Source organism: Neophocaena asiaeorientalis, unplaced genomic scaffold (genome assembly GCF_003031525.2).
Source record: "Neophocaena asiaeorientalis asiaeorientalis breed wild unplaced genomic scaffold, Neophocaena_asiaeorientalis_V1.1 scaffold9, whole genome shotgun sequence".
In the NCBI taxonomy this organism is placed as follows: domain Eukaryota; kingdom Metazoa; phylum Chordata; class Mammalia; order Artiodactyla; family Phocoenidae; genus Neophocaena; species Neophocaena asiaeorientalis.
In genome coordinates, this window is record NW_020171825.1 from 2,405,435 (window position 1) to 2,428,029 (window position 22,595).

Below are 22,595 nucleotides of genomic sequence, written 5' to 3' on the forward strand. Positions count from 1 at the left end.
TGGGGATGATTAGGTAATGAGGGTGGAGCCCTCAGGACTGGGATTAGTGTGCCCTGAGTCCACAGCGATCCCTCACCCCTTCCACCACGTGAGGACACAGCGAGAAGATGGCCATCTGTGAGCCAGGAAGTGGGCCCTCACCACATACTGCATCTGCCGGGACCTTGATCTTGGACTTCCAGCCTCCAAACTGTAAGAAAGATATTTGTTTATAAGCCACCCAGTTGATGGTATGTTTGTTACAGCAGCCAGAGAGGACTGAGATAGTGGGTGTCTCTGAAGCTCCCATCCGTTTCCAGCAGCTTGGGAGTGGTCTGAATCGCCTACATGATTTGCACTTAGGTTTTCTTTGAAGTCACAGGGGGACACAGGTGTGAATCATAGCTGGGACCACACTTTGTCTCCAAGCCTTGTAGAGGTGAGCGACAGGTGTGACTTTTGGAGGGAGAAGCTCACAATTACGCCATCTCAGCAGCCCAGGGACTGGGGTCAAAGGCTTCCCAGCCCCCTCCCTGCCCACCTTGCCCTCAACCCCTTGTCTTCTAGAGCCTCTGAAGGTCAGTCTTCTGGAAATGTTCTGCTTTCCCGGTCCCACATTGGAAGAAGCAGAGAAAATAATCACATACGTATCAAAATATGTTGTTTGTCTTAAGAGAACAGACTCAGCAGCTCATTCACCCCACCCCACGGTGACCAGCTGACTCCCCCGACCCACCTGAGATTCAGTCAAAGACAAGAGACGAGGTTGGTGGTTTTGCCTTAAAACTTCAGGATGCTGGAGTGTGGCATGAGGTATTTTTATTCCCTTTTGTTAGTACTTAAAACCGTCTGTACAGACCGTAAGGCAAGTGATTCACAGACATCTCGAGCTACTCATTGTCCATTTGTATGTTTCCACGTACGCCGGTCACAGCCCCCCAGTCGGGGTGGTCCTGGGTGTCTCAGGTGAGGGCCCCTAGCTGTGGTGTGGGGCACTGGAAGGGAACCGTGTTGGATGGGTCGCCCCCTCTGGGGGCGGCATCAGGAAAGGGCTTAACAATACCAAGGAACTAGCAGCCACTCGATCCCCATGGAGAAGAGGCGAACGGATTTTGACCTGTGGGCCCCAGCAGTTACTGGAACCCTGTTCCCTGTGTTGTCCGACTGTCAAGGATGTGCAATGTCATATGTCCATACCCCAGGCCGGGGGGTGGTTTGGCGGGGGGAGGGGCGGTGAGTATCAAAAGGAGAAAAGAATGGGTTGTGAAGACAGGCACGATATATATACCACTATTGAGTGTGTAGTTGCAGTAGGATACAGGTATGATCACTGGAGCCAGGGGACTACGCACTGTGACTCAGAGCTCCTGCATCCACGAGAAGCTCAGACACGCTCCACAACGTAACAGCACAGATGGCCCTGGTCACTGCCATACAGGTTCTCATGCTTGTGAAACATACAGCAAAAACACCACAGCTTACTACCCTCCCATCGGATACGGCACTCAGTACACCGACAGTCCAGAGAGCGCACTGGATTTCCGCTTCTCTTCACAGAAAACAACCCGCTATGCTTTGTAAATAGTCACCGCTTAAACAATTTGGTCAACTTGTGCCAAGAAGTAGGTCTGGGACCCAGCGGTTCACTGGAGCCTGCAGCCCCCAGTGGAACACAGGATGCTGCAAACTGCCCATTTATCAAAAAAGTAAATCCTACTAATTTTCTATCAATCATTATAAAAGTAGAAAGAGAAAAAAAATCTGAAAATGATCTCATTTGCTTAAGACTGCCAAGTGTATCGCAGACAAACAATGGAAAATCCATTTTGTAAAATACAGCAGCCTAGAAATCAAAATCATAAGTTTATCGATCATCTTTTTAAAAAAAAAGAGCCCTTGCCCTGTCTTTTGGTTGCATGGATGTGTTAGTACTGACTTTAAGGTGCAGTTGCGGAGGGAAAAAATGTCATTCGGCACTCTGTCCGTGACAATGTTTTAATACTGGCACAAGCTGAAGACAGCCCCCTGAGGGCATGACGGCCGAGACGCCACCCGCGTTGAAGGCAGGGGTGCGGTCCAGTTCCGATGAGAAATTAACAGCTGCGAAGACAAGGTTTAAAATGGTTCTGTGGAGACAGATGAGAGTCGCTGTGAAACCATGTATTATTTTGTTTTCCAGACAGACAGGTGTTAATTTTACTAGGCTTCATTAATACAGAAGAAAGAAAATGTCTTCCGGGAAAGTCGCCACTGCTGAAACCATCAACACATGTGTCCCGTCCTGCCATCAATACACGTGAGATTCTTTGTGACTCAGAACGTGGGCACGGGAGGCTGAACTGGTGGCACTTCGGATGACCTCCATCCATCTAGGACAAGAAAGTAAAATAACCGTCAGGGGCCACTTTTTATCAGCCCGTGTCTCTGAAATCTGCTTTTCTTGTTTGTTACAGCTTCATGACCCCTGGCGGTCGTTACTTACAAAGCCCCAGTGTGACCTAATACTGCCTGGCGTAGAATCTGCTTTTGTAGCAGGAGAGATCTCACATGAGCTCCCAGGTAAAGGAAAGCGGGGTTAAGGCCTCCTCCAGGTACTCCTGAGGACCACTGCCCGGGGTGCGCTCCTTCTGCAGACGCGCCCGACGTGGGGCTGCAGTGCACACTGCCAGTCCTTCTCAGGACAGTGGGGTGCGGCCTATCCTAGACACAGGGCTGTTTGTGATCTAGAAGCAGAGGGGCCCAGGCTGCTGCTGAGCGTCCCCCGCCTGCAACAACAAAGCGTCATCTGGTGTACCACGTCAGGAGTGCCAGGGGGAGGAGACCTGGGGTGGCCCAGCTTCCCGCCTTCGTGGAGCTTAGAGGGCTTTAGAAATCCCTAATCCCAGGGCTGCGTTCTCCCTGCCACAGCAGTGACGGCATCTCAGTTTTCCAGTCCAGGATCAAATTTGAGGAGTGCTACCCCCTGGGCTCCCTTTTCAACCAGTGTAGCTTAGGGCCCCGCTGCTCTGGGGTGGGTGTCAACGGCGGCTTCGACCCTGGTCTTAAACCACTGTGCTGTTTCCCGTGAACTAACTTTACGTGAGTTTGTGCATGGATGACTGGCCCATTGATCGGAAACCCTCGTGGGTTTTCAGGAGAAGAGTTTCTCCCTCAGGGGGTGGCAGCAGCTGCCCTGTCTGGTCTGGTGCCCAAGGACCACCCCTCGCCCAGGTGGTGGTTTGGCAGTGACACTGCTTTCAGAGCCTGCCCCAGGATGCGAGGCCCGGGATTTGTACTTGAATGTGGCCACAGCGAGAGCCTGGCTCCTTCACTGCTTGGCTAAAGGAAGACTACTGCCCTGGGTCTTCACACCACAGAGCCAGTCTCATTGGTAAGGTAACTAAGAGGCACTAGGATTTTTTTTTTCCTTCCTTACGTGGTCTTTTGACTTGAAGCTTACTTAGCCTTTTGGCCACGGGACGAAGCAACTACTGTAGCCATCGACTGGAAAAACACAAGTTAGAGAAGGAAAAGTGTACCCCGCGTGGTGTGAACTAGCATACAGGTTTTGGGCTGATGTGTCCCAGGGAAAGTCACGGTTCCACTTGCTCCTGTGAAAACAGACGTGTACTCGCATTGGGCACACAGAGCCCAGGTCTTATGAAGCGCTTTCATTTTAAGCAAGTAGCAGGGTGAGAACAAGAAGCCCCTTCTGGAAGGGAGTCAATGCCCAGGCAGCAAGTAGCTGCTGCTACGAGGCCTTACGCACTTGGGAGAAAGCCCGCTGCTCAGAAGAAGGGTGTCCTTTCTCTGCAGGTGCCCTGTGGAGGGGGACTTTTACCTTTCAAACGTGTATTCGCTTTCAGCCCTGAAGTAGTACACGTGGGACTTGAAATGCAGCTTGAACACGTAGTCCTTGTGGAGGTCTTCGGACTCCGAGGGAATGGTGAGCGAGTACCCAAGCAGAGGCAGGCTGGCGAGGGGGTGACTGTCCTGGAAGGGGGCACAGAAGGTGGGAGCAGCCACAGGTGTGGCACCTGCCCGCAGCAGCTGGTCTGGACTGAGGTCCAGGCCCAGATGCGTCGCGTCGGCCACCGGTGACATCACCCGCGCCCCCCTCCCCTCATCCAACCAGCAGACGTGCAGCCCTTGGGCAAGTGGATAACAGCAGCCTTCGCTTAGAGCTGTGGGGTCTCTGAGGGCCGTGGCCTTGCCCAGCCTGCTGTGGGCCCCCCTGCGACACCTGGGCGGCTCAGGGGTCAAGCTGTTCATCCTTCCGGAGGAAAGCTGCCTGCTCCCCGAGGAGGGAGGGTCCTTCAGGCTCCTCCCCAGCCGTCCCCGGGCACATACCTGGTGCGACTTGTAGAAGAAGAGGCAGAAGTTGGTGAAGACCACCCACAGCTTCTGCCACCCGTTGCTGTTCTTGAATTTCCTCAGCAGGTTCCCAGACAGCTGATTCTACAAGACAAGTCAGCCCGTAAGGAGCCTGGTGGGGCCCGCCGGCAGGGCCGTGCGTCTGTGAGCAGGCTTCCTGGGGGTGACTTAAGAAAACGGCCTTTTGCTCTGGGAGGGGGACTCCTAACCCCCTCCCCGCCCCCCAGTATCTCAGAATGTGACCTTATTTGGAAATAGGGTCATCGGATGTAGAATTAAGGAGGATCGTCCTGGAGTAGAGGCCCGTATCCACTACGGCTGACATTCTTCTAAAAAGGAGACAGACACAGGGCAGCCCCTGTGACAACAGGCAGGCTCGAGTGATGCGTCTACAAGCCAAAGAACACCAAGGCTGGTCAGCAACCCACAGCAGCCGGCAGAGGCAAGGCAGCCTCCTCCCACAGAGGTTTAGAGGGAGCGTGGCCCTCTTGCCACATTGATTTCTGGACCTGTGACCTCCAGGATGGTGAGACAGATCTGCCCAGCGGGTGGTGCTCGTTAGGGCATCCGTGGGAAAGGATCCATCACCCTCAACTCTAAGCCGGCAGGAGCCCGGCGCCAGCCAGCAGCTCCTGACTGCCACCTGGTGGCCCTGGCTGCAACGCTGGATTTCAGCGCAGAGCCTCCAGGCTCCATCCTATGCTGGTGGGAAGGCGTTCCGGGTGTTCTGGTTTAACTCCGGAGCTCCATGGTCTCCTGAGGCCCGCAGGCGCTGCCAGCACAGAGCATCACCGTGAAATCACAGGCAGCCAATGGGGGGACGCCAAGAGCAGAGCCTGTGCATCCTTGCCTTCTCTCCAAAGCCCCTGTGTCACCTCTCAGAGAACCCTAAGAAGCCTCATCCGTGTCCCTGACAAGACAGCAGCTCATCGCCAGGAAGCCTTGACGAAGAGAGAAATGGATGGTGAATATAATCACTGCCACTAAATCATTCACTTCAAAGGGGTGAAACGGGCAAACGCACCACAATAAAATATACATACACACACACCTGCGTCTACTTCATTCCATCCCTTTGGGGCTTTTCCAGTAACCTATATTTAATCCAAGAGGCATTCTTAAGTAAGGTGCCTGTGAGAAGAGTTTAAATGGCTCTGGCTGCGAGTCGCTTGCAATCTGACGGTGCGTTAGGCCGAGAGAACACCGGAAGCAGAGCTGTCCCTGTGGCCACCGCAGTGTGCCATCACTCCTTCTGGCTGCCACTTACCCACTGGCGAAAGGCACAAGAGAAGGGGAACTGTGGGTTCCAGCAGGTGCTGGTGGCAAGCAACCAGTGGGGATCTGATGCTTGTGCAGTAGCACACGTGATTACATGCAAGTCTCACTCTGGAGGAAGGAGAGTAGCACATTTTCCTTTCCTTATTTTTATACTGAAATCAAATTCCTCCAGACAGAGCCCCCAAAAAACCTTTCTCTTAGATGCGTTTACCTTTGGAACGCAACCCACAGTGTGGTTTACACACTTCATTGATGATCCAGGTTCCAGGCCAGTGTTTTTTCCAAGGCAGGGTCATGAGAACACTCTTACCTTCTGCCAGCAGCCTTGAATCCTCCTGGAACATGCCAGGGTATTCGTTCTGAGTAAGTCCTTCTAGCTTTGCCAGCTTAACAGATGAGACGCTTCTTAGTAATTGTATCTACTGGTCTCTCCTTGCTCCCTATTGCCCCCGTGCCCTCCAAAGTTGCCAACCCCACCGAAACTCTCGCTCCCTTGGCTTCGCTCCCATACACACTTCAAGTCGCCTCCTCAGGTCACGTGGCCCCTAAGCTGCTCTCAAGAACCTGAGCCTTTTGTCTACGCAAATGGCCTTTGGGTCTGTCTCCAACCCGGACCAGTCTCTGTGTGCTGCCTTTACGGGAGAGGTCAACATTCCCAATCTGGCACCGGCTGAGGCCCATTCCCTGCCTTTCCCAGACTGGAGGAAGGCCTCTTTGCTCCCACCTGCTCCATCCCTGTTGTGGATTGATTCGTGTCCCCCCAGAAGATATTCATGCCCAAAGGCCCAGTACCTGTGAAGATGACCGTAATGGGGTCGTTGCAGATCAAGATAAGGTCCTGCTGGAGTACGGTGGGTCCTAACCCCAATGCCTGGCGTCCTCATAGGAAGAGGACTTTTTAACAGATACACAGGGAGACCCCCAAGTGAGACAGAGGCGGACACTGGAGTGATGTGTCCACAAGCCAAGAGAACACCGAGGGTGGCTGGCAACCACCAGAAGCCAGGAGAGAGACCTGGACCCGGGCCGCCAGAAGGAGCCGGCCCTGCTGACACCTTGACCGTGGACTTACGGCCTCCAGCACTGTGAGAGGACACATTTCTGTTGCTAACACATCTTCAGATGTGTCGCGGCAGCCACAGGAAATGAGGGTCCCCACCCCTAGTTACGTTCCCCCCATCCCCCTGGTCCTCACCTGTGTGCAGACGGCTGCGTGACACCCTCCTCTCTCCCCAGCCCCCACCGCCTCCCAACTCCAGTCCTACAACACAACTTGGATGGTTTCACCTCTGAACCCTCCGCTGGCCCTACGGCCTACGCGAGGCTTCACACTGGCCGTCCTAGCGTCAGCACCCCGACGTCGACGGTGCCCCCAGACTTTCTACGGAGGCCAGCTCAATTTCACGCTGCCCCCAAACATCCCCCTCACTCACTCCTACCTGCACGAGCCCTAGAAGAGAGAACCTGGTGCCGGGGACGGTAAGGAAGCAGCACGTCAAGAAGGAAGGAGCCACTCCCTCGTCCCCCTTCCCCCACCTCCGGTCACCCAGGGGCATGGGTCCCACAGGAGCCCACCACGGACACCAGACTGAAGCCACACGCCTTGGGGAAGGGGGATCGGGCAAGGAAGGGACATTCACAGAGCGACAGACGCGCCAGTTCCACGAGCATCCAAGCTGCATCACGGCCACCTTAAAACCACACTGGCTCAGGGCTCGCTCGCACGGGCTACAACGTTCAGCAAACCTTTCCTCAAAGGGCCAAATACTATTTTAGGCTTTTTGGGCCAAGGAGCAAAATCAAAGATAGTTGTAGTAACCACTCAAAAACGGAAAACCCTGGTCTTCGCTGACGGGCTGTAACCAAGCAGGGGGCGGGCAGGGTTTGGTCTGAGGCCGCAGCGTGCTGACCACTCGGCTGACTGACACGCGCGTGTGTGCACACATAGCACCAGTGCAGGCTATCATCCTGAAAAGCTGGGCTCGAGGAGCTGTGTCTGGGCCGCATTCTTGAATGGCCTGCCTGCCTCCAGGGTTAAGGAGGAAGGTTCGTGCCTACCAAATTCCCACACCTCCACAGCCCTGACTACACATCGCAAAGGTGAGTATAAAGCGAAGCAAAGAGGACTTCTCCCGCACGGCCCCGCCCTTCCCCTGGCCTCGCCTGGACAGAAGAGATGTCATCAGGTATTTTTTGCCTCCAGATGGCCACTGCCCCCTCCTTGCTGGAAAGATCCCTGTTCCCTGGAAGAAATCTCCAGTTGGCAAGCTTCGCCGACAGATGCAGTGGAAATGTGATGGGAAGGAGGATGAGTACCGTGAGCCCCCGCCGCCGTGGGGCGGATGCAGGAGACGGAAGGCCACGCACAGTCGGGGAGCTCCACGCGCTGGGACAGCCCCGAGGATGAGGATGTCTTGACGAGGAAGCATGGGTTTTAGAACATTAGCTGTAGCAGGGAAACTCAACCAACACAGTTCTGTGGACCTGTGAAGCTCAGTTCCAGAAAACAATCTCAGAGAACCCCTATGGCCTACCCATCAAGAAATGTTCGGCTCATTTGAACCAACACACTGTTGGTTCCGAAAGCAAACGAACCGCTGTTCGTGGCTCACAATCTCCTATGTGACATTTTCGGGCCACTTAGGAATTCAGAATTTGTCAGATTTTAGAAAGATAATCCAGTGCCTGTCCTCTATGGCACCCCAGGCAGTGGGGTCTGGGGTTGTAGCCCAGAATCAAACAAAGCGATTCTGTAGTATAAAACAGGACGCGCTCGCAAAACCGACAGACAGCCTCCTGACTGGTCAGTTCAGCTTCTGCTGTCAATGGGGTATGACGAGAACTTCACGGTTTCAGAGCTTTCTGGGCTTCGCATTTTCTGAAAGGTTAGGGATTATGGACCTGGACTGGAGGACGCTTAGGGAATGAGGTTTGGAGAGTTCTAGAAGGTTCACGGTCGCAATACGGGGAGAGCCCCCATCCCCAAAGCCAGATCTTCGGGACGCTCCGAGAGCCGGCTTCTTGCAGGTTCTTCCATGAAATACACCTACCTGCTGTGGCCCTGGCTGGCACCGGCTTTCCAACCATACCGCCTCCCCGCACCTGATTCCGGGGCCTGCTCCAGGGCGCAGCAAGAACGGCGCCTGCGCGGCCCATCCGGACCTCTCGGCGCGGACACACGAATAAAGGCACGCACAGTCCCCGCCCTGTGGCTAACTCCGCGAGAGCAGAGGGCACGGTCCAGAAGACAAAAGGAAACCATCACTGCACAGGCGGCCTGGGAACGGACAGACGCCAAGGCCGGTGCACCTGCCGGCCCACAGGGCGCACATGCTCAGAAGGCCAGTGCCCGTGGCCTGACCCCCTGCCGCCTGCCCTACCTCCACGGCCACGCTGAAGTCCACCATGGAGACGCTGGTGTTGCGGTGCCAGCACACGTGCACCATGGTGTTGCCGCGGTGCGGGGCCTGGCGCTCCAACGAGGTGCGCGAGGCGCTGAGGTCGTCCTCCGACTCCTGGTCGCCCGCTGCCTCCTCCGGGGACTCTGCGGGGGCAGCAAAGAGGCAGCGCTTTCCTCTCTGCTCGCCAGGAGGGCCCCTGTCCCGACCCCGCCCAGGAGCCCAATGGGATGGGAAGGCTGGGGGTCCCGGGCACCCACCGGGCAGGAAGTCACACTGGCAGCGAGGGTTTGGCCAGGGACGTCCCACCACATCCTCTGCCAGGGAGCCCCCAACAGTTTTCTCCCCGCCCCTCGCCCCCCAGAGGCTGACAAGCGGCAGTGCTGGCCCAGAAAAGATGCGATTTTCCGTTCGCTCATTCTCTTTTAAGGGGTTTTGTTTGTTTTTTTTAACTTTTATAAAAAGTTCCTTGATTTTTAGCTTAAAACACAAACATAGACTGTGGCTATGGGGCGCATCGGTAAGGCAATTTTCAGTGCAATGCTTACTGCTGTCAGGAGGGCTGCTGGCCAGGAACTCGGGGGCGGGGCCGCTGCTTTTCTCGGCCAAGTCAATAGCCATCTGTATGTCCTCCACCCACTTTTCCATCTCGGACCGAGAACTGGAGGAGGACAGATGGACGTCAGGTATTTCCAGGCCACGGTGGGGAGAAGGGGTACCGAGGTCAAAGGTCAGGCTTCCCGCGTTACCTGGCAGCCACGACGATGGACTGGCGCTGGCCCCGCAGGGTGAGGCAGTGGGGCACGCCCCACTCGTCCTCACTTTCCTCCATCTGTGGGGTGAGTGTTCATAAGTTACTGCCGAGCAGGGGTTGGGATACTCAGTGCATTTTCAAATGTTCACCGAACTGACTACAGCTCAGCGGAACCAAGTCCAAAAAAGTCCCCATCAGGAGGGTGAAAGCAAGGTCAAAATGCATTATATTTTTTCCGTCAGAGCCATAAACCTCCCTCTACCCGACCACTGAGGAGAGTGTGGGGATAAGCCACACTGGTGCACACTGGCGCCCTGTCTGCCTCTGCCCACCAAGGATCACAGAATATAGACACCCGTCCACTGGACATCTCCGGAGAAAGGCTGCTTCCTGGTCTTAACTCCACGTGGACAGTGAGGCTGGCCTCTCAGGGCCCCGGGGCCAGGCACCGGGCAGTGAAAGGCAAGTTCACACCACGTAGGCACGGCAGCTTGCCTCTGCACTTGATGCTGGAAGGTACATAGCCGCGCATCCCAGGTGCAGGACAGGGAGTGAGGTCCCGGGGCCCCTCTAGGGGAGCCCTAACAAGGCCTGGGTTTTTCACAGCGCCTGTGATGCTCTCACTTCCTTATCAAGCCCCTCCCCCTGTCACTGGCTCCTGCACCCCGCAGGCAGCCCAGAGGCAGAGGTCCCCATCCCATGCCCACGGCCCATACTCACCGTCATGCCGTAGAGCGGGAGCTGCCCGTGAACTTTAAACTGATTCGAGGCCGTCAGCCCCCTGCTCGTGTAGAGCAAGACGTCGTTGAACTAGAAGAACAAGGACAAGCACGGCTGAGACGAATGGGCTCCATTGGAAACCAACAAGTACAGAAACTATGTTTTCAGAGTCCGACAGGACAATTCGTGGATCTCAACACCTCCAGTCTGAGCAGCTCTGGCTGCTCCTCCTGTCTCCCAGGTACCCGCTCTGGGGTGGCCAAGGCCCAGCGCCGTGACCCTTGCTGGTTCCATGGGCTCACAAGTCACCGATCACCTTGAACAAACAGCTCTCACCACTTACCAGGAAGAACATGCGCTGCTGGAGCCCCTTCCCGGAGAGCTTGCTGAGGCTGCCCAGGCGGATGAATTCCTGCAGAGAAAACACACCCACGAGCTGGCTCGGAGCCTGCAAAGCCGCGTCAGCGCAGACTCAACGCAATGTGAGATGCTTCCGCCCATCGTGGTCCCTTTCACACTAAAAACCGTACCCGTCATAGCTCCTATTTACTGAACGCCGTGCCGTGCCGCCTCTAAGCTCCTTTCCTTCTGAGCAGCCTGCAAGGCAAGGGCTAGCTTTGGCTCCTCCACCAGAGAAGCAGCTGGCGGTCGGAGCTCCGCTGGCCCGTGCGGTGCGCTGGTTCACACCCGGACCTATAACTCTACACTTACCCCCAGGCCCTCAGGGCTTCCGGCTGCGAGGAGGGGACAAGGCCCCTGGATGGATACAAAGTGGCAGCCGGGGACTGGGAAGGACAGGTACGCCATAGGAGAGAACTGTGCATAGAGGCATCTTCTCCACGACTTAAAATCTGGTTCTCAAAAACTAGTAACTGTGTTCCAGGATCAAAGAGCCAGAAAGGAACTCTCCCTCCCGACTATAAACTTCTGAGGGCACAGACGATTCAGGGGCACTTCAGAAACCCTCCACAAAACTATCATTTAAAAAATTGTGGGGCTTCCCTGGTGGCGCAGTGGTTGAGAATCTGCCTGCCAATGCAAACCCTGCATGACCTTTAGTGCATCCATCAATATCACCTAGGTCCAGAACTTTCCATCACCCAAACCATTAAGCAGTCAGTCCCCATTTCTCACTCCCTGTTTCCGCCTCCCCTAGCACCTGGCAACCACCAATCTGTTTTCTGTCTATATGGATTTGCCTGTTTCATGTAAGTCCAACATGTAATATGTAGCTTTTTGTGTCTGGCCTATTTCACTTGGCACAATGTTTTCAAGGTTCGTCCATGCTGTGGCCCATGTCAGAAATTCGTTCCTCTCTGGGGCTGAATATTTCACCGCATGGACGGGGCACACTTTGTTTACCCACTTAGGCTGTTGATGGGTATTTGAGTTGCTTCCCCTTCTGGCTACTCTGAACAGTGCTGCTGTGGACATGCATGTTCAAGTTTTTGTTTGAACAGCTATTTTCAGTTCTTCTGGGTATAGAGCCAGGAGTGGAATTGCTGGGTCATGAGGAAATTCTATGGTCAACTTATTAAGGAACCGCCAAACTATGTGTCCACAGGGCTGCTTTTAAAACACAGCTGCAAGTTCTTTGACATTCTTCCCACAGAGGCTGGTCTCTGTCCCCTTCCCTTGGATGTGGGTAGACTGGTGATCAATTTGACAAAGAGAGTATGGAAGTGATGCTGTGTGACCTCTGAGACCGGGTCATAAAACTACACATAGCCTCTGCTTTGTCCCCGAGAACACTTGCTCTGGGAACCCTAACTGCACATCAAGCAGTGAGACCACCCTGAACCCACGCTGGGGAGGCCCCTCGTGGGCTCTCGGGTGCACGGTCCCAGCTGAGCCCAGCCTCCAGCCGTCTGCCAAGTGTAAGCCTTGGCCCCTCCAGGTCAGCCCATCTGGGACCTCTGTCAATGCCCTACAGAAAGAAGAATCACCTGGCTGAGTCCTGCCCCATTCCCAGCTCACAAAACCGTGACATATACTAAAAGGTTGTCTTCAGTCACTAAGTATTGGGGCTTTTTGTTACCTAGTTTTCCTGTGACCTCAGTAGCTAACGAGCCAAGAACAGGGACTCAACCAGTTCATTTGCATTCTATAGACTGCACAGCCTGACTCCTGCTTTGGTCCTTTATGAAATGTCAATCAAAGACAACATCTGCTGGTGATTTAACTGACGTATTTTGGAGATCAACGAAGTGACACATAACAAATACTTGCTGGTCCATGGGATGAATGCTATCAGACAGCAACGGTACCGTATGAAGAAACGGTGTTTGGGGACTGCTCTCATCACTGAAGGGGATCAGAGAATGAGGAGTGGTGACCCCACTGTGCTGTCACTCTTGTTCCCGGCTCGCATATCCGATGTTGTTATATGTGCGTTTTCTTAACGAATCTTAGGGATGTGGGAAGGGGAAAATGGAGCTTCTGCAGAAGGGCTATGGACTCAGATCACCGTCTCAGGGCTGGAGATGGAAAATGCCTCTTGCCCAGAACTGTTTTTTAATTTAAAAAAAAAACCATGAAATAGGAGAAAAAGAAAAGGCTCCTAATATCCTTAAGCTCAAGCTGCTTCCTACTGGAGTGAAATTCACAATGTCCAGGCCTCTGAGTTTTGTTCAAATGAACCTCCACTATCCTCCCGGAAGAATTCTCAGGCACAGAACTCTTAGGGACAGAAAACACACCCTGGGGGCCTGGCTCAGGCCAGAGTGTGCTGGGGCCTTTTGCCTCCGGGATCAGCCTGACCCTAGCGGGAGGGCAGCAGGATTATGCCCGAAAGCTGGGCGAGGAATTAGACCGCAGGGAGCTGGAACATTAGCCGCTCACCTTTAAATCTCAATTTTTCAAATTCCACCAGTAGATAAATCTGTCAGAGCCTTCTTTCCACTCAACAGGTTATTCGATAATTTAAAATTTAAAAAAAAACAAAACCAAACAAAAAAAACAGGGTACTTCCCTGGTGGTCCAGTGGTTAAACACTTTTCCTTCCAATGCAGGGGCTGTGGGTTCGATCCCTGGTCGGGGAGCTAAGATCCCACATGCCTCATGGCCAAAAAAACCAAAAACATAAAACAGAAGTAATATTGTAATGAATTCAATAAAGACTTAAAAAAAAAAAAGAGAATCAATTAGCTTCCGTGTGTGGAACAGCCCATCTTAGAACTCGCCCCTCTGAGGGTCGTAGATCCCTCCTTCCCAGGTCAGTCAGGGCTGACTTTGAAACAGTGAGTGGCCGAGAAGCAGGCAGATTGAACATAAGAATATGCAGCTAAGGCGGGTCTGCAGTGTGGAACCAGCACCCCTCAGCTTCCTCAATAATAATGACCTTCTTTTATTTAGCACGTGGTGTGAGCCTGACATGTGCTGGGTGCTTATATTAGCTGCATATGTGAGCCTGTAGATTCATCCCCAGTTTTCAGATAAGGAAACTGAGGAGCAAAATGAATAAGGAACTCGCCCAGATCGCCTGGTCAGTTGGTGGGTGAGAGCGCCCGTATCTGATGAAAAGCTTCTGGTGCCTTCTACAATGCTGTGCTGGGTACTCAATGACATTATAAGCATAAACTCAGGTGAGTGCAGGTGGGGGAAGAGGAAGATAATTCGTATTTATTGTGTTAGTTTTGCCCATTAAATCTCATTTGATCCGTATCACCCACGACGGAGAAGGTATGACCCCCGTGTTACAGAAGGGAAGGAACGTTCCAGGAAGTGAGCCATCCCAATTCTGGTGGAGCCAGAAATTGAACCCGGGCCACCTACTCCAATCCACTGCTCTTTTCATAGCACCGTGGAAACTATTCCTCAAAACGAGTTCCTTACAAATGCTCTGTTTGCCCTGTAGCTTGATATGCTAAATATTTCATAACATCCAAAGTTAAGAGAAAATTACATTGATTCCACAAGGCTTTAAAGGCTTCTGCATGGATGGGTAAACGTGATTGTTGTGTACTGAGTCCCAGCAGAATTTTCTCACCAGCAGAGCTGAAGTAAATCCCAGCTTTAATTTCTACCCAGCATTTACCACATAACTCTTCTGACAACATTTTATAACTGGTATTCTGGTCAGCTTTGTAATTAGGATTCCCAACAGAAAGACCCAGATACCCAAAGGATGAGGGATGTTCCCTTTTCTTCTCTGAGTTACACAGATTTAAAGTTTCCAGGGAGGCTACCTGTCAGATAAAACTAGAAGCCCCTGACCCACGGGATACTTGTCTGCACATTAAGGCAGATCAAAGAGGCTAAAATTCCCTTCTGAACCTGGATGAGGTTCAAGATAGGGGACTAGTGGAAAAAATTCCCACAGAGAAGATGGAGCGAGGCACAGCGACTGCCTAGTATTAATTCCTGGTCAATGACTGCTTCCTAGGAAGAGAATTGGAAAAAGGCAGGCTACCCTGTATTTTTAAAATGCCCACTGGCGTGGAGAGAGTGTGTTTGGACAGCGAGGCCCTATTTTATTGTGAATGACCTACATGTCATGCACATGGGCAAGTCAAGGTTAATAGCATAAGGGAACTTGCATCCCTCCCAGAATCACGTTCTGGCTAAAATGTTATTTTAATTCCAAATTCAAATTACATTATACAAATTGCATCTTTTTTGGGGGGCGGGCCACAACACATGGCATGTGAGATCTCAGTTCCCCAACCAGGGATCGAACCTGTGCCCCCTGCAGTGAAAGCACAGCCTTAACCACTGGACCACCAGGGAAGTCCCTGTAAATTGCATCTTTAAAAAAATACTTTTCTTACATGGGAATTTATTGCCTGCTCTCATGCACTAGCGTTTTCTCTGCTTTCTATCGCCATTTTACCCAATTCTTAAAAAAATTTTTTTCTTTATCTTCTTTTATTTACCTAAATTTAAAAAAATAAAATGAGCAGTCTCAAATCTACTCAGAATACGGTGGGAAAAAGTAAATGAACGGATCAACCAATAAGGAGAGAAAGCAGCATGTGAGGTGGAAGGACTGACTGACTCATCTCCTTCTAATACAGAATTTTTGAATTGACACCATAATGTTCAAGGCATTTTCCCAATTGTCCCCCAGGGGGAAAGGAAGCCACTTCAGAAGGAGGATATTTTAACTTGGGAGTGTCCATATTCAAAAGGTTCAAATGTAAGTCATTTAAATGTTGTCTTTCTGGCTTTACCTCCAAAGCATACGGAGAGCACAGCTGCTTACCCTTCCTGGAATCACAAGATTGTCAACGCCAATCAAATCTTTCTTGAGTTCATGCAGCTTCTGGAAATTCTCCATCTTGATCATCGTACCGTGAAGCTGGGCCACCATTTCCGTGATCTCTGCCAAAGCAGCTAAGGAAGGAAACGGACACAAAAGCTGCAGCATTCATGGCAGACGTGGGTCATTTTTTCCCCCAATATCTTTAAGATCAGTTCTCCAGGGTAATATCCTCCTGTAGCTGAACTATAACGAAGCCATGCTTCTAGGGAAAACACTGCTAATTCTCAGTAATAAAAATTGAGTGATTTACTTTATGTATCGATTGGCTTTGCTTTAGTTTCCCCAAAGCCATCTTGAAAACATCAATGCCCCCTTCAAGCTTGGTGGTGTACAGCTGTCCTTCAGTTAGAATCACTTGCTGGCATAAAGGGGCAGCAGCAAGGGAATAAGAGTGCCTGGAATTCTGTCCCAGGGGCAGAGATTTCCCTCCCTTCCCTTCCCTGTTACTGGGAAAGAACAGAGCAAAGAGAGCACAGAAAAACCACAGAAAAATCTAGGGCAAAGGAGGGATCTTTCTGGCAAAGGGTCTAACTGGTAGTGCAACACTTTTGGGTAATGAACATTCCAACACACCCTGGTTCTTCCTTCTGCAGACATTTATAGTGTTTATAAAATGGTTGTAAAGAACAGCTGCAAACTAAATTTCCCAATGTGGGCACATCTCCCCTATACCGACGGGCACCCAATAAGGAAAAGGAGCTGGTGCGCTGTTAGCACGGGTTTGGGTGGCAGGCACATCCATAGTAGCTGAGCATTTTGGTCTGTTTGTCAAGGGAAAGCAAGAAACATTTGTCCACTGAACTTCGATCTTCAGGACAGTAAACACCGCCTCCGCCTCCGCCCCCACCCCCAGCACCTCAACTGTGGCAGGAAGCATTCCTTGTTTTTGGCTGTCTCCCTGGGGATGCAAACGAAATGCTTCCTGTCTTCTTATCACAGAATGCTTCTTGTCTCAGCCATAGTGACAAACCCAGAGCTTGCTCTGTCTTTAGACATGACCAGCCGATTTAGTCCAACAAACAATTCCCGGGCACTGAATGTTTAGTGCGGTGGGCGTGCAGAAGCTCTAAGAGGAAAACGGATGGCAGCCTGGCCCCAGACGCATTCTAGAACAGCTCTTGGCTCTCCGCATCCCTCCCGTTCAGGAAATCTACATTCAGATATTCCTCGATTTGCCCAGTCTTTTTTTTTTTTTTTTAAATGTTGGGGTTAGAAGTTTATTAATTTATTTATTTTATTTTTGCTGTGTTGGGTCTTCGTTTCTGTGCGAGGGCTTTCTCCAGTTGTGGCAAGCGGGGGCCACTCTTCATCACGGTGCGCGGGCCTCTCACCATCGCGGCCTCTCTTGTTGCGGAGCACAGGCTCCAGACGCGCAGGCTCAGTAGTTGTGGCTCACGGGCCTAGCCGCTCCGCGGCATGTGGGATCTTCCCAGACCAGGGCTCGAACCCGTGTCCCCTGCATTAGCAGGCAGACTCTCAACCACTGCGCGACCCGGGAAGCCCTGCCCAGTCTTTCTACAATGATGCCACCTTACGTTTTCAGCTAGGGAACAGACATTTTTGCCATTTAATTGTGAAGAACAGACTTTTCTCAATGGAGACTGTTTAGCATAATAGTAAAATGCAAAACTAGGCAAGTTGGCCTGAGAATAGCACGTGCAAAACTAGAGACATCCCTCTCCCTTGCCCTCACGTCCCTCTCCCTCGCCCTCACGGGTAAGAGATCTACGCAGGTCTGAGTCCTGGGAGCTGGGAAGGGCCCTAGGTCATCTCATCCAGGCACAGCCAAGCGGGACTGCCAATACGGCAGGACAAGGCAGATGGGGCGGGGGGGTCACCCAGCCTTGAGGGTGAGGCACAGATTAAGCCTTAAAAGAGGACTGTCCCAGGGAAAGGAGTCCCAGCGGAAGGAACAGAATATACTAAGGCACAAGGCAGGGGGCAGCATGGTCTGTTTCAAAGACTGCCAACTAAAGCAAGCCAAAACCACGCCTTGAGCCATTTCTGTTGCCCTTCCGTGAACTGCCAATGTCTTAACTACTCTGACACATCTTTTCTTTGGATGTCTTTCTAAAAACTAAGATGAAGTTTATAATACTTTAGGCAAGAGACACTGGTCTTGACATACTAACGGGTGTGCGAGTTCATGTTATCTGTCAAGAGCCACCTGCGGGGGGCGCATTCTGTGCATGGACTGGCTGCAGAGTGCAGGGGACCCAGCAGGCCTCAGGGCCTGGCCCCCAAGGGGCTGCAGGTCCAAGCCAGGGAGTGTGGACAGTAACAGACCACATGCGACGCGAGGCAGAGGACACAGGTTCAAAAAGACGATGCGTGGCCCAGTGGGAAAAGCATGGTCTGGAAGGCCAGTTCTGCTCTTTTGCCAGCTGAGTGACACTCGCAAGTCCTTCACCCCCTCTGAGCCTCAGTATTCTTACCTATAAAATGGGATAACAACAGTCCTCTCACGGGGTTGTTAAAGGATTAAAGGTGTTAGCGTAAGAAAGATACCTGGCAGAGTACCTGGCCCAGGTGCTGAGCGAGGAACAGTGAGTGATATCATCATGAGCCAGTAGGGAGGGTAGGATGGTCGAGAACATGGGTTCTGGGTTAGGCTACATGTCCTTTACTTTCCAGCTGTGTGACTCTGGGCAGGTTCCTTAACTTCTCTGGTCTCAGTAGCCCCCATATGTAAAATGAGCTCACAACCGTCTCATAGGCTTCTTGTTAAGATTGAGAGTTAACACAGGTGAAATGCTTATTGGGGTGACCTTACAAACGCCCTGCAGCGATGAGGAACAGTATTTATTACCAGCCATTTTCTGTGGCCCATCCAAGGGGAGGTGATGAGTTTCCACCATGGAGGTAGAGGAAAGCTTCCTGTAAGGGGCTGACTCTAAGTGGAGCTTCTCCAGGGTTCTGTGCACTAAACCAGGCAGGATGGAAGGAGAAAATGCATGCAAGAGGGGATGGAAAAGAGAAGCCATGGTGATCACTACCGCCTTCTTTACGTGAAAGACCAAAAAGGGACAGAAAATATTTGACCAGGTCCTAAAAAGCGCATCTGCCCCTCTTGGGACACAGTATCCCCGAGACACCCCGCCCCCCCAAGCACTCACCCCGGCAGTCCCTGAAGTCGGCGTGGCTGGGCGGGTGGTGCTTGCACAGCCGCTCCAGGACCTGCTTGTAGTGCATGAGCCGGTGCAGCGGGCGCAGGAGGAAGGTGTTGAGCGACAGGTAGCACACCTTCTGCAGCTCGAAGTCTCGGCACAAGCTCTCCAGCCGCCGGGAGCCCCGGATGCCGGTCTCCAGCGCCTCCAGAGCCTCGCCGTGCTTCCACAGATGCACCGCCAGTTGCTGGTGGGCGAGACACGGGAGCGGATTCGCCTTCATGACTTCATTCCATTTACTTAATTTCATGTTTTTAATATTTCACCATTTAACTTCTCAGGATGGAATAAAACACTCTATTAAAGCATCGCGCAGTTTAAAATACGCAGGGATTATAAAATATTTGAGATGTAGATATAACATTAGAGGTATACATGTCCTTTTAAAAGAAGACTGGCAAAACTGAGGGGAAATAAAACAATGGGAGCTCCTTCAGGGGGCTTGGGGTTTTCTCCTAAACATCAAAAAACGACAAATAGGCCAGGGCCACTGAATAAACGTCATAGAGTTAAAACTATGTATTTCTGTTTAACTACCCCCCGCCAATTTGCTCATGTAATAATTGAGCATATCCTGCTCTGCTGGATTCCGGGGAGCGGACAGGAATGAGACGCGGCCCTTCTCTACTGGGGTCTGACCGAGACCCTTTGCCTGAGCCAACTTTTGTCAGCCTCCTGAAGCTTCTCCCAGGCCAGCCTGTGCCCTTCCTTGTACAATCCCGTTTCGGTGAGAACCCTGCTAAGTCAGTTCAACCAGGACCCTCCACCCTGGATACCTGGTCACCCTTGACATTGGGGTCTGCACCCCCCCCAGGTGATGGCTGAGCACCCCACTTGTCTTCGGGAAAGAATCCTGTTAAGTCGGTTCAGCCAGAGTCCCCCCCCTCACGACCGTGATGTTTCGTCACAGAAATTTCCCATCCTCTGAGCCCCGCCCTGCTCCTTGGCTGTAGATCTCCACTTGCCCCCGGTGCACTTGGAGCTGAGGCCAATCCCTCTCTCCCACTGTAAAATCCCACTGCAGTGTCCCCATACCTATGGCAACGGCCCTGAATAGTCTGCTCTACCGTCTTTAACAAGTGCTGTCGAATATCGCTTTCCTTGAACAGGTGGTGGTGGAGACAGACGTGGGGCAACAAGTTTGACAGAGCGTTCAGGAGGTATTAACTCCCCACGCAGCTGTCGTCCTCACGTCTTACCCCATCAGTATTTCCCAGAGGTGGGCTCACTATCCATGTGCTGCTAACTCCCACATCTGGATTCCCCATCCCGGCACCTCCATTCCCACGCTCCGCAAAGAGCGGGAAACGCAGTGAGTCCAGACACCAACCCAATACCCCCTGCGGCAGCTGAGGCTGCCCCGTGATCCTCTAACCCCAGGATGGGTGCCGCCACCAACCGCCTACTCAGGACAGAAAACCTGGATAAGATTCCAGATCCCCTCATTTTCTGAATCCTTCACCAAGTCCCGCCAACTCTACCTCCTAAAAACAGCAAGCCTGTTCCTGGCTTCACCCCATGGTCACTGCCCTTGTTTTGGCCACTGCAATGGTGTCTCCATCGAGGTCTCTGTCTCCACTCCTGACACCTGACTTTCGAGTGCCACCAAAAGGAACTTACCCCAATGCAAATGGGCACATCGTCTCTTGCTTGGAATGCGACAAGAACGTCCACCCTCTCAGGACAAACTCCAGAGTTGTCGTTAGGGCACATGGGGCCCTTAGCATGTAACCCTTTCTGCCTCTCCATCATGGCCTCTTGCTACTCGCTCTGGACACCCATTGAACAACCTGCCCTTGAATGTGCCGGGCCCTGGCACCCAGAACCTTGGCACAGGGCGCTCTGCTCCTAAGACGAAAAAAAACATATATAGATTCACAGGAAGTTGCAAAGACAAGTACGGGGGGGGTGGGGTCCTACGTACCCCTTCAGCCGGCTTCCCCTAACGCTCACATCTTGCCTAACTACAGCACAATATCCCAACCAGGACGTTGACACTGGGACAAACGAGAGTTTATTTGGATTCTGCCAGTTATACACGCCCTCACTTGTGTATGTGCACGTGCCATGTAAGTATGTGGCATGGGTGTGCGTGCGTGTAGCTCTATGCAGTGTTTTCACACGTGCAGTCCCTCATTTGAGAGTGTGTCTGTCCTGTCACTACATCCTTGGGGCCTGATGTACACCATAGGTGCTCCACAGATGTCTGCTGCCTGCAGGCATTAATGAGCAAACGAACCAATGCATGCACCCCGCTCAGAAAGGGGTCTTGCGAGGCCCCGAGTGCCTGGAGAGGTGGATTCAAGGTCATTGGAGCACAGAGTAGAATGTGAAGGACGGGAGGTGGAAGGTGAAAGATCATCTAGGGAAGGCTTCCTCGCTCAGGTTTAGAGCTTGGACTGTATTCTCTAAACCACAGAGAGGCCTGGCGGGTTTGGAGCCTAGTCGGTCTACGATATCAATGGTGGTTGGGGAGGACGGGTGGACGAGAGGCAGCTGGTGAGTCAGATGGGAAGGAGAACTGAGAGGCGATGGGAGGGAAGCGGAAGGGTGAAGGAGGAGAGGGGGCAGGCGGTAGAAGCTCAGGAAGACAGGGCCCGGGAGGGAAGGTCACAGCCTGACCAGCAGGGGAAGGGTCCAGGTAAAAGGCGAGGGCCTCCCTGGCCTGTGAAATGCCTTTGGGCATCTGGGCAGATGTTTCCAGTTGAAAGTTCACAGCCCGGGCTAGAGATCATCATCTGGATAGCCTCTGACTTTTAGGCAGGGATTGGAGCCCCTGGCCGGCTCCCTCAGTCCCGTGCGGAGGGTCTGGGGACAGCTGCAGGGTGATGTCAGCATCCCTGCTGAGCCCCTGAACATGTGCAGGTAAACGCACAGGTGGGGGGATGAGCGGGAAAGACACTGCAAGTTGGAGCTCACCCGAAGCATTTTGGACAAAAGTGCCAACCTGGGCTTCTACATGTCCAGAACCTTCTGCCGTTCCCCTCCACCCTTCATAAAAATTCTTTAAAACCGACAATAACAACCACAATAAAAAAACAACCCAATTTCTCCAAAAGGCTGCCAGAGGCTCTCCATCTATTTCTATTCTGCCTGCACAGAGTCCATGCTACAAATGCTGGTGGCACCGGCACAATGGTTGAAACGCCAGCGCAGCCGAGGGTTAGCCGACTACGTGCAAAAATGCCAACTCACTAGACTGACGGGGAAAGAATTGCCCTGGGCGGAAATCAGGTCTATTTTTAGGAGGGCTTAGGTGCTAGGTGACCAGAGAGGAGGACGGATGTCTACCGTAGGGCACACCTTCACCAAGTCCCGCCAACTCTACCTCCTAAAAACAGCAAGCCTGTTCCTGGCTTCACCCCATGGTCACTGCCCTTGTTTTGGCCACTGCAATGGTGTCTCCATCGAGGTCTCTGTCTCCACTCCTGACACCTGACTTTCGAGTGCCACCAAAAGGAACTTACCCCAATGCAAATGGGCACATCGTCTCTTGCTTGGAATGCGACAAGAACGTCCACCCTCTCAGGACAAACTCCAGAGTTGTCGTTAGGGCACATGGGGCCCTTAGCATGTAACCCTTTCTGCCTCTCCATCATGGCCTCTTGCTACTCGCTCTGGACACCCATTGAACAACCTGCCCTTGAATGTGCCGGGCCCTGGCACCCAGAACCTTGGCAGGG

General features: G+C 52.5%; 1 protein-coding gene across 1 annotated transcript in view; it reads right to left on the reverse strand.

Annotated features, from left to right (window-relative positions):
* Positions 1-745: 745 nt before the first annotated feature.
* Positions 746-22,595, reverse strand: part of FARP1 (FERM, ARH/RhoGEF and pleckstrin domain protein 1) — a 291,979-nt gene continuing 270,129 nt past the window's right edge. The window contains exons 19-28 of the mRNA XM_024740029.1: positions 18,862-19,099; positions 15,686-15,816; positions 10,826-10,894; positions 10,483-10,572; positions 9,758-9,840; positions 9,557-9,669; positions 8,991-9,154; positions 4,309-4,416; positions 3,800-3,951; positions 746-2,348 (exon numbers count right to left, since the gene is read on the reverse strand). Coding sequence (XP_024595797.1) covers positions 2,267-2,348; positions 3,800-3,951; positions 4,309-4,416; positions 8,991-9,154; positions 9,557-9,669; positions 9,758-9,840; positions 10,483-10,572; positions 10,826-10,894; positions 15,686-15,816; positions 18,862-19,099 — 1,230 coding nt within the window. The 3' untranslated portion in view covers positions 746-2,266. The remainder of the gene's footprint in view (positions 2,349-3,799; positions 3,952-4,308; positions 4,417-8,990; positions 9,155-9,556; positions 9,670-9,757; positions 9,841-10,482; positions 10,573-10,825; positions 10,895-15,685; positions 15,817-18,861; positions 19,100-22,595) is intronic.